This window comes from Girardinichthys multiradiatus, chromosome 18 (genome assembly GCF_021462225.1).
Source record: "Girardinichthys multiradiatus isolate DD_20200921_A chromosome 18, DD_fGirMul_XY1, whole genome shotgun sequence".
NCBI classification, from domain to species: Eukaryota; Metazoa; Chordata; class Actinopteri; order Cyprinodontiformes; family Goodeidae; genus Girardinichthys; species Girardinichthys multiradiatus.
Window position 1 is genome coordinate 30551507 of NC_061810.1, and position 12101 is coordinate 30563607.

The 12101-nt window shown below is 40.4% G+C and overlaps 1 protein-coding gene across 1 annotated transcript in view; it reads left to right on the forward strand.

Annotated features, from left to right (window-relative positions):
• Positions 1-9065: 9065 nt before the first annotated feature.
• slc25a15a (solute carrier family 25 member 15a) overlaps positions 9066-12101 on the forward strand; it is an 86156-nt gene continuing 83120 nt past the window's right edge. The window contains exon 1 of the mRNA XM_047390976.1: positions 9066-10556. Coding sequence (XP_047246932.1) covers positions 9139-10556 — 1418 coding nt within the window. The 5' untranslated portion in view covers positions 9066-9138. The remainder of the gene's footprint in view (positions 10557-12101) is intronic.

Here is a 12101-nt window from a genome sequence, read left to right on the forward strand (position 1 = left end):
GTTTCACACTTTTTTGTTCAGTATATAATTCCACATGTGTTAATTCATAGTTTTGATGCCTTCAGTATGAAGCTACAATATTCATAGTCATGAAAATAAAGACAGCTCTTTGAATGAGAGTGTGTCCAAAATTTTGGCCTGTACTGTATTCTAACAAGGATCCCAGACCCTTTGGAAGAGAAACCTGCCCACAACTTTACAGATCCTCCAACACACAGACCAGTGAGAATGGGGTGCTTTGTGACTTATTCTATCTTTGTTTCACATTACCCCCACCTGGAATTTTTGCTGCCAAAAAGCTCAATCTTAGTCCCATCTGGCTATGCCACATGGTTCCAGTTAACTTCTCACTGGAGTTTAGCAGAATCTACTTGTGTATATTTGTGATAGTAGGAAACAAAGGTCTTTCTCATGATATGCCTCCTAAACAACTGCTTGTCATGTAGATGGTGTCTAATAGTTGTTTTGAAGACTTTGTGGTTTTAAGATGCAATATAATCATATAGTTTTAGATATATATTTTTTTACTTCCCTTACCATCCTCCTCACTGTCAGTAGTGCCAAGACAAACTACAATTATCATCCAGCTTTGTTTGTTGAACGTTTTGAAGAGTGGCTAAGACCAAGGGGCCTTTGTGTAACCTCATGTTTATACGCCAGGTAAACAGAACTCTTTAATTGCTTTTTAAATGTTCCTAGATGCTCTGATAAAATAACAAAAGTCAATAATATTTTATAAAATTACTGTGCCACCTGGGATTAAGTAAGAATATTTTTTACTGTGAGATTTATTTTCTCATCCAATACACTGACTCCGCTTAGAGGCTTTTCAAACATAATGATTTACCATACTCAGTATGTTTTTATCTCTTAAATCTTGAAGACTAAAGAATTTTATAAGATCATTTCCCTTGTGGTAAATTATGGAATTGTTTGGCTTGTACTATTAAGGCCCTAATGTGAACTTTAAGATGTGAGGCTGAACTTAAATTAGAGTTAGAGTATAATTCATGGGACATTTATTATATAGTTTATTTTATCATTGTACTTGTATATATGCTCAGTATTGTTTTTTGTTGTGGTCAGTGTGTCGTTTATATGTTTTTGTGTCAGGACCTCTGAGAGCTATTATCTGGCATGAAGTATATGAGATTAATGTTCCTACACATGGTCCCTGTTGAAATAACTAACTCAATAAAGCAATTTATGTGATTATAATTTTCCTATAAAATGTTTTGTTTTGAAGGAGGTGAGGTGTTGATCTAAGACCACTTTATGTCATCATATTAAGATACATCATGACAAGCTTTCAATAGCATTTCCTGGGTCTCGTTTCATTTCCCCTTGTTTTGCTACCCACCCCCTCTAACCTCCTCCTCTTCCTGGAATACTCTGGCCAACCTAATCACAGGAACCGACCCAGGCTAGAGGTGCATGCCTTTGCACATGGCAGCACAAATTAAAACATCTCCTGCCACCCACCTCTCTAATTCCCTGGCACTATGCCCTGGCCAGTCCCTCGAATTACAACCAGGCCTCCATGTAGCGTAGCCAGCATGGGGCAGGCCAGCTTATTGACATGGAGCCCCTCCCTGGACTCAGAGTCAATAACTGAGTCTCAGAGCGCATGCATTCAGCCAGCCAAATGAGGGTTAACCTGATTGTCAAAGGCAGTAGTTAAAGAGCTTGGAGCTGCAGGAGGGTTTTTTGTGTCCACTTGTTACCACAGAGAAAGAGAATTGAAAGTCCAAGCTCTCAATGGTTAATCTCCTTTAGGATGCACTGTGCATTTCTTGAATTAGATTCTCTGGATAACTAGACTGCATTTGTAAAATGCTATTTTGGTCCAAACTACACTCAAGTCATAAAAGTCCCATTCAGGTAGTGTTTTTGTTTTTATTCACATATAAACACATCAGATGTACAGGGATTGGACAATGAAACTGAAACACCTGTCATTTTAGTGTGGGAGGTTTCATGGCTAAATTGGACCAGCCTGGTAGCCAGTCTTCATTGATTGCACATTGCACCAGTAAGAGCAGAGTGTGAAGGTTCAATTAGCAGGGTAAGAGCACAGTTTTGCTCAAAATATTGAAATGCACACAACATTATGGGTGACATACCAGAGTTCAAAAGAGGACAAATTGTTGGTGCACGTCTTGCTGGCGCATCTGTGACCAAGACACCAAGTCTTTGTGATGTATCAAGAGCCACGGTATCCAGGGTAATGTCAGCATACCAAGAACCAAGAAGGACAAACCACACCCAACAGGATTAACTGTGGACGCAAGTGGAAGCTGTCTGAAAGGGATGTTCGAAGTCTGGGGTCTGGAAACGTTTTCCTCCACCAGTATCACGTAGTGACCTGGCCACTATCCTGCAAGAAGAATGGCTTAAAATCCATCTGACCACTGTGCAGGACTTGTATATGTCATTCCTAAGACGAATTGACGCTGTATTTGCCGCAAAAGGAAGCCCTACACGGTACTAATAAATTATTGTGGTCTAAAACAAGGTGTTTCAGTTTCATTGTCCAACCCCTGTAATTTTCGTTCAGCATCTCAGATTTTGTGGACGCCCCTCTTCCAATAGAAGTGAAGGATGTCTTATTGGTACATATTAGATGAGACAAGGAAAATATTAGAACTGGCAATTTTTGACTAAACAAGATTTTTGAAAAAAAACGTAAAGCTGTTGGGTAAAGGGGTTCCAGTGATTTGAAGTTCAGCTACTGTGCTGTTGAAATCTTTGCATTCACTCATCATGGGTTTGAATGACATAAAATTTTGAACTGCCCTTTGACCAGAATGAAAAAATAATACAACAAACAACTGCAATAATTTTGAAAAACCAGACGTGGTTACAAAAAGTTACATTCATCACATTTGTTTCTGTTCCACAAAAGTTTAAAATTATGCATACACATTCAAATATTTGCATACACCACATCTAATATTTAGGTTGAATGTCCTTTAAGGGAGTTGCAGAAAAACTACATACTCTTTGTATCTGTTAATACGCTTGTGGCATAATTTTGACTGGACATTTGACCATTCTTATGCACCAGTACTGCACCAGTACCACTGGTATTGCTAAATGCACCCTCCACATGATGCCACCATGACCATGCTTGACAGTACAGACAGTGTGCTTTGGTGTAATGTTGACTCGTCCAAGCATACTCCTTGCATTGTGGTCAAATATCTCAACCTTTGTCCTATCTAACAGTGAAATTATTCTAGTGGAGGCTTTTGGTTTGTGCATTTGGCAAGCCATAAGTTTCAGTCGAGCTTGAAGGAATCCATTTTTTACCAAGGACTGGTCCTTTCTAGACTCACTATGAACAGGGACACAGATGTTCCAGGAGTTTCGACATTATGATGGGCGTGAGCCCCAGTTTGTTCTATTGTTCTTGAACATCCTAAACAAATTTCCTTTCATCCAAGCATAACTGTCATTGGGCCAGATGATGGGAGTTGCAAAAAGACAACACCGACCAAAACTCATCCAAACAGGTTTGGAATTGGCAAAGCTGACTGACTTTAAGCTTATGGAATGGTCCCTACACAAACCATTTGGAAATTATGTGAGTTATATTGACAAGCCAGGTCTACACCAGGAAAACACCCAGTTTAAAAAAAATTAGCCTGTATGTATAATTTTGACGGGATATAGAGTGAAGAAAGCCTGCGATAAATTGAAGCTTGTGAAATCCTTTTCTGACTTTGCAATGAATAAATACATATTTATTATAACATTCATACCCATGCTAAGTTTGTGTAAACTTTAACATCCTACATTGCTTAACACTAATTCTTAAACCACAAAAAAGCAGGGTTAGACCAAATTTGTCCAACCCTGTTCAGCTTAGGAAAAAATAAGTCATTTTAGATTTTGTTTACATTTTAAGCAGCATTGTTACTCTTTTTAGACGTTTTATAAGACATAAAGTCACATTTTGCAGTTGGAAACTGTATACCAGACATAAACCATTGTGACAAAATGTTTGTGTATGTGGAAGAAAAACACATTTTAGAGAGAATTACCTTATATAATAAAGTTTAATGAAGTTTCCTGTCATGTAAATGACATATGTACAATACACATAAACATGAAAAAAGACGGATGATGATGAATCACTTTTGCTTGTGGGAATTTAGGAAACTAGCCCAAGGAACTTCTGTTGCACAAGCTTGTATTCTTAGAACACACATTCCTAATAAGCACATGTAAACGGATACCCTAAGTGAATACATACAAGGTGAAAGGGCAGTCTTCAGGATGAACCTTCATTCTGAACTGTCTGATGTTTTCTCTTGTTAGAATCTTGAACCACAACAGCATTGAGATAAATTCTGTGGTTGAAACCCGATCAACTGCTTAGACTCACAGCTCGGTGCCAGGCCTCCCATACGAGAAACCAGCTTTGTCAGGATGAGCGGTGAGTGTTTGTCGGCCGCTCTCAATGTTGTTGATGGTGTTGTTTTTGAATGTCCTGCTGATACTAGCTGCTTGCCCACACGTACCCTGAATGCATATTATTAGGTCAGTGCTCAGGTAAGCGATATGTTCCTGGATAAAACGTAAACAAGCCCGAAACACCTGATGACACAGATGAGTAGTAGGGACACAGAATTAAATGCTGTCATGAATAATTTCATCAGTGGTTGAATGAGCCACTGAAGCAGCAGGAAACTGTCACTGACTACTGAAACACATTAAATATGGCAAACAAGGCAAGACTAGTGCAAGAAAATAGACAAAATATAGGACCTGTTAGATAACACCCAAGGGATGTTTTTAATTTCAATTGATACATGTTAAACTCATTGAAGTAGTCTTTCAGCTCCTATGTAGCTTCTTAAGTGTCCTGTACATCGTGTCTTGATTTAAAATATCACATTATCCTGACTTCCTTAAGAGATGGTGTTGACAAAGTATTCATATCCATTGAACTATTTTACATTTTATCATATTACAATCACAAATATTAATGCTTTTTATCTCAATTTATATCAATTATTTGATAGACTAACACAATATTGTGCATAATAATAAAGTGAAAGGAAAAGGGATGTCCTTTTTTTTATGTGTTTGTCATCTCGTTTGTCATGTCGGACCATGTCATCTGCAAAAAGAAGAGACAAAATCCACTGGTCCCCAAACCAGACCCCCTCCAGTCCTTGGCTGCACCTAGAAATCCTGTCCATAAAAGTTATGAACAGGACCGGTAACAAAGGGCAGCAATGTGGACCAAACTCCTGCTCCGCTTGTACAGAGACAGGATGGCCCCTAATAAAGGGCCCCCGATTCCATACTCCTGGAGCGCCTCCCACAGGGCACCACGAGGGACACAGTCGAAAGTCTTCTCCAGGTCCACAAAACACATGTAGACCAGTTGGGTAAACTCCCATTAACCCTCGAGTATCCTGCAGAGGGTGTAGAGCTGGTCCAGTGTTCCACGGCCGGGATGAAAACCACACTCCTCCTCCTGAAACCGAAGTTCAACTCTCAGCCGGACTCTCCTGTCCAATGCCCTAGCATAGGCCTTACCAGGGAGGCTGAGGAGTGTGATCCCCCGTATAGTTGGAACACACCCTCCGGTCACCCTTCTTATGAAGGGGGACCACCACCTCAGTCTGCCAGTCCAGAGGCACTGGCCCCGACCGCCACACAATGTTGAAGAGGTGTGTCAACCATGACCACCACATCCAGAGACTTGAGGTACTCAGGGCGGATCTCATCCTGAAGCCCTGCCACCGTGGAGCTTTTTAACCACCTCGCTGACTTCAGCCTGGGTGATGACAGAGTCCAACCTCAAGTCCCCAACCTCTGCTTCCACCAGGAAATGCGTGATGGCAGGATTGAGGAGATCCTTGAAGTACTCATTCCACTGCCCGTCCATCCCCAGTTGAGGTCAGCAGCTCCCCACCCCCACTGTAAACAGTGTTGACAAAGCAATGCTTCCCCCTCCTGAGGCGCTGGACGGTTTGCCAGAATCGCTTCGAGGCCAACCGGTAGTCCTTCTCCATGGCCTCACCGAACTCCTCCCAGGCCCGACTTTTTGCCTCTGGCACGCTTGGCCTCACGGTACCTGTCAGCCACCTCAGGGGTTCCACAAGCCAACCACAGCTGATAGGACTTCTTCTTCAGCTTGACAGCATCCCTCACTGCCAGAGAGACATTAAGGACATCCTTCAATCAAACAAGGTGTGAAAATTTTGACAGGTGGGCGGGACTTCCGGTGGCTGGGACATCCTAGGGCGGGACTTCCGGTGGCTGGGGCTTCCTGTGACGTAACCGGATATCATCATTAATCGGATGTTGTCATTAGCCGGATATCATCATTAATCGGATGTTGTCATTAACCGGAAGTTGTCATTACAAGGAAGCGAATCTTTCTAATTGTATGTTTTTAGATGTTTTTTACATCTAAAAACAAAACATGTAGTTTCTCCACTTTAAAAGGTCACTCAATTTAATGCAGGCACATCACACGAAATTCTGATAAAAAGAGAGAACCTGACAGATTGTAAATTCATTTTGTTTTAACACAGGGGGTTATTTAGATGCTATTTAGAAAAGACGGATGAATTGGCTTCTGTTGTAGAGATGAATTGAAAAAATAAAAAATAAAGGTTATAAAATCCTCAGTCACTGTTTATTGAATTAAGGTGTCTGCGGTTTTGCGGAGGTGTCTCGGGAGCTGTGTGTATATTCTTTAATGCGAAAAAAAAAAAAAAAAAAAAAAAACCAAAGAGCAAAGTGTACCGGAGTCAAATTCCTTGTTTGTACATACGAACTTGGCAATACAGTTGATTCTGATTAAGGGAATAGGAGAGAGGATTTGTCAGCTTAACTGTCAAATAACAAATATTTGAAATAAATGCATTTTTTCCTGCCTTTGTCTGATCATCTTTCCGTCAGTCATTCTCTGTTGATTTAATTTCATATTTTTTGCCCATTAGTGCTAACAGTCGTCATTCTCTGTCATGCTGGCAGACTATCTAAAATATGTCTTGCTTACAGATAAGCGCTTCTCTCTAAACCTCCCAGGAAAAAGAAAAAAAAAAGGACACTTAAAAATTGCTGTCATTTCCTTTCCTCAAGGCACCTGAGCAAGTCTTTTGTACTTGTTGTAATAGGGAGCCGGGGTTTCATTAACATGACTTTTAAATATCTTTGCCGTGAATTGGGGATGGGTTTGGTTCCTCACTGATCACTTTAGAGACACCTGCGAAATTTCTTTCAATCCAATTAAATTTAAAGTAAACACAGGATTAAGCCACAGTTTAGCACAGTCAATATGACATGACTAGTGAATGCATGATGGGTAATAAAACACCTGGTTCTCTTTTTACTTCTTCAAAAAACTTCCACTACTATTATAAACTTTACTCTTTATCATCAGCCTCATATTAAATTATTCAAGATTTGATATTTCATTTAATAATTATTTCATTTGGCATCTCTTGCTTTTTCTGTTATTCAATCTCTACAGACTAATTTTGCATTTTTCCTCCAGGAGAAAATACACCATCTACTGATTCAATCTATTGAGATACAACTGATTCAAATAATTAAAGAGAATAAAAATAATTAAAACAATAAGATGATAAAAAACATAAAAAATTAAAAATTAATGATAATATGATTGATAAAAAATGAATGGACTGAAATTTATTTATTGATTTACTGAATAACAAGTATTTTAAAGTCTATTCTTTGAGATATGGGGAGCCAATGTAATGACTTTAGAACTGGGGTGATGTGCTTCACTTTCTAACTTTTAGTGAGGACTAGAGGGTGACACGGGAGTGGATTTTCTCTCCTGTCCCATCCCGCTCCCACAGAAAATGTCTTGTACCATCCCAATCCAGGCCAGCATAAAAAAATTAAAAACAAATCCTGTCCCGTCCCACTCCTGGTAAATTGACTCCCACTCCCATCCCACTCCCATTTAGAACGACTCCCACTCCTGTGCCACTCCCATTTAGAACGACTCCCACTCCTGTGCCACTCCCATTTAGAACAACTCGCACTCCTGTGCCACTCCCATTTTTGTTTAATTCATTTAGTCTTTTGGTAATTTCTTTGAAAGACCAGTTAGATCCCTGTTTTTAGCTGTAGTAAAGGCCAGTTAAAGTAAAAAGAATAATAATCAAGAAATAAAATATCAAACAAGGAAACAGACCATGTCTATCTTAGTTGAATAAACAAAATGTACATAGTTGTATTTTACTCATTTATTAAGTGATTGTTTCCTTTGAACAATGACATTACTTTTATGTTTCAAGTTGCTGAAATGAAAGAAAAATGCACCTAGCAAGAGAACTGTACTTGGTGAACAAAAGTGCAAAAAGACAATACCTTCACAATTTAGAAACTGTACCTCAATGGTTCACAGCCCTGGTCCTCAGGGACCCTTTCCTGCAAGTTTTAGATGTGCGTCTGCTCCAGCACACCTGATTCAAATTCTGACATGACCTCCTATACAGGCATCAAGAATGGAGGGTCAAACTGGACAAAATAAAAAAATAATGATAATATGATTGATAAAAAAAAATAATGGACTGACATTTATTTATTGATTTACTGAATAACAGAAGTATTTTAAAGTCTATTCTTTGATATATGGGGAGCCAATGTAATGACTTTAGAACTGGGGTGATGTGCTTCACTTTCTAACTTTTAGTGAGGACTAGAGGGTGACACGGGAATGGATTTTCTCTCCTGTCCCATCCCGTTCCCACAGAAAATTTCTTGTACCATCCCAATCCAGGCCAGCATAAAATAATTAAAAAATAAATCCTGTCCCGTCCCACTCCTGGTAAATTGACTCCCACTCCCATCCCACTCCCATTTAGAACGACTCCCACTCCTGTGCCACTCCCATTTAGAACAACTCGCACTCCTGTGCCACTCCCATTTAGAACAACTCGCACTCCTGTGCCACTCCCATTTAGAACAACTCGCACTCCTGTGCCACTCCCATTTAGAACAACTCGCACTCCTGTGCCACTCCCATTTTTGTTTAATTCATTTAGTCTTTTGGTAATACTTACCTGGCAGGGGAGATACCATGATCAAGAAGGTGGTTCACCTTGTGGTTTCACCTAGCCTAGCCTTTTTCCCAGCATGGCTCCAACACCTGCCGTGACTGGTTCCAGAAGGAATGCAGTTCGCTTTGAACTAAAAGGAAACTTGGAAATGGATCGACTACAATTCAGCAGACTGATCATACAGAAAGAACTTGGATTTTCACCGATGCAGATTGATTACATCTTTGGCCTCCTGGGTAAAAAGACTTTTGAAGTGATCTTTGCTACAAATACTAGCTGTGAAACATGTCTTCGAACTTTTAAGAGACTGAAAGAGTCCAGACCTCATTTGAGAAATATTGAGATGGTTTCCCTATCGGAAAGTGAACCTAAATCAGTTACTGTCATAATGTACTCGGAACAAGTTAAAATGGAAGATGTTAAGACGTGGCTGCCTTTCAAATGCGCTGTTATAAGGGGAGTGGAGTTAAAAGACGAAGATGGCATTCGGAATGGAGCAAGACGCTTCTTTGTTCAATTGAGGAGGGATGGAAAAACTGGAGAAATCACACACCTGCCACCAATAATACAATTGGGAGCTATTAGGGGCCATGTCTTCTACCCAGGACAACCAAAGACCTGCCGGAAGTGCGACTCTCAAGATCATCTTTCTGCAGACTGTCAGGTTTTGCAATGTAAAAATTGTAAAAGCAATGAGCACTTAACCAGACAATGCCCCCACCCGATGAAGTGCAATCTCTGTGGAAAAGAGGACCACACGTTCAGAACTTGTCCACAATCCTATGCTAATAGAGTTAAAACATCCACACTCCAGCAGCTAAGAGAGGGCCCCAACGTAGATAAACAGGTGACTGAAAGTACAATGGACTTAGGTGATAATCAAGTCAATGGCCAACAGCTGGGAGCAGCTGACGAGCGACAGCTAGTGGAATCGAGTGGAGAGAACGACTGGTACCAGTCATCGCCCTCCCCTGCCCAAGGAGAGGCCCCTATGGATGGGAAAGAGGAGCTACAGGCTGGGGAGCATACTGCAAGCAGAACAGACCAGAGCAAGTGCTTGGAAAAACCCCCTGAGGAGAATCTTCCTCTGGAAATCTCAGTAGGAGCTCAGTCTAGAAGCAAGGAAGAAGAGGAGGGAGCTCCTTTACTACATGGACACGCTACTGCACCTGTTGTAACAACAAAAGACTGTGGTGACATGCTAGACCTCATATTATCTGACCTTCTACCAACTCAGTCTGAACAAGGTCCAGACGAGACTTCGCAAGGGAGGACTGCTCCACTCTTTTTGGAGAAGCCTCCACCCCCAGATCCTCCGGGGAGGACGACAGAAAAAGGAAGTTGGCCAGCTGTTTCGCAGAACCCCACACCCTTCCTGGAGGAGCAAGGTCTGGCAACCTTCTCTGGAGTCACCCAGATAATGAAGGTAGAAGATGAAAAAGACACGGCCAGAGACTTATCTGAGACTTGGAAAACACAAAAAAAGAAAAAAAGGTAAAATTGTGTGGCATGGTGTTGAGCTGGTGGTCATGCTTTTGGACTATTGGTTCCCCTTTTATCTCTTAAGTGGGAATGGTTTCACTTCAAGTATCGTCAATTAATACTCGAGGCTTAATTAACAGGGTTAAATGTCAATCCGTATTTGATTACTTACACAATAGCGGAGGTGACATTTTTTTGTTACAAGAATGTGCTTTACCCTTCATGGAGAACTATGTCCAGTTTCAACAACGCTGGCCTTATGGCCAATCTTTTTGGTCAGGTGATAATTACAACAGATCCTCAGGGGTCATAGTGTTGTTTAACAACAGATCTTTCCAAGTAGAGAGGGTTGAGACCGTTATAGAAGGTAGAGTTTTATTAATTGATGTGAACAAAAATGGGTATGAAATCAGACTGCTCAACGTTTATGGCCATGCTGACATACATGAACAGGTGTCTTTATTGCAATCCCTTCAATCCTTTCTATGTAACAGAAGACATGTAATACTCGCAGGTGATTTCAACTGCATCTTGGAAAAAAGAGCTACGATATTAGGGGACAGCACAGCAACAAAACCTGATATTAGATCTCAGGTGTTGAGGAACCTTATTGATGATTGTAGGCTCACTGATGTGTATAAACATCTCCACTCATCGCAACCAGGGTATACCTGGTCGAATGGAAGATCTTTTTCTAGAATAGATTTTGTGTTTACATCTCATAAGATCATACCGGGCTCATGCACGGTGAATCCCTTCCCTTTTTCCGACCATCACATGCTGACTTGTGTTCTTAATATAGCAAATCCCATACGACTTGATCCCGGAATATGGAAATTGAACACCAGTTTACTGAGTAACGCTAGTGTGGTGTCAAAGTATAAACACAAGTTACAACAATGGGTCACTTTAATCTCATTATATGACTCAGTTGGTGAATGGTGGGAAGACTTAAAACAGAGAACCAAGTTTTTCTTCACTAAGGAAGGGAAAAGAATGGCAGGGGTGAGAAGACAGTGGCAAAAGAGGAAACAAGCAAGACTACAAAGGTATTATCAACTGTTCAAAGCAGGTTTTCAAGTGAGTGAGGAGATTGCCAAACTTAAGAAGGAAATGATGATGGCGCTGAATGAAAGAAGCAAGGGGCTTTTAATTAAGAGTAGAGTGAAACATTTTGAAGAGAATGAAAAATGCACTCGATATTTTTTTAGGAAGATAATAAAATCCAAAACTCTTATAGATAGAATAGTTAACGAGGACAGTGTAGAGCTAAAAGACTCCCAGCAAATTGTCACGGAGGTTTTTTCCTTCTATGAGAAATTGTATGAGAACCAAAACATCTCAAATGAGGAGATGTTCTTTTTGCTCTCTAAAGTTAATTCCAGATTAGAAATAATAGATAAAGAATGCTTAGACACTGACTTGACCCTCTCTGAGATAACAACAGCCATGTTAAGTATGCAGAGGAACAAATCACCAGGTCTTGACGGACTACCTAAAGAATACTATCACACTTTCTGGGAGCAACTTAAGGGCCCACTCCTTCGATTCTATAAG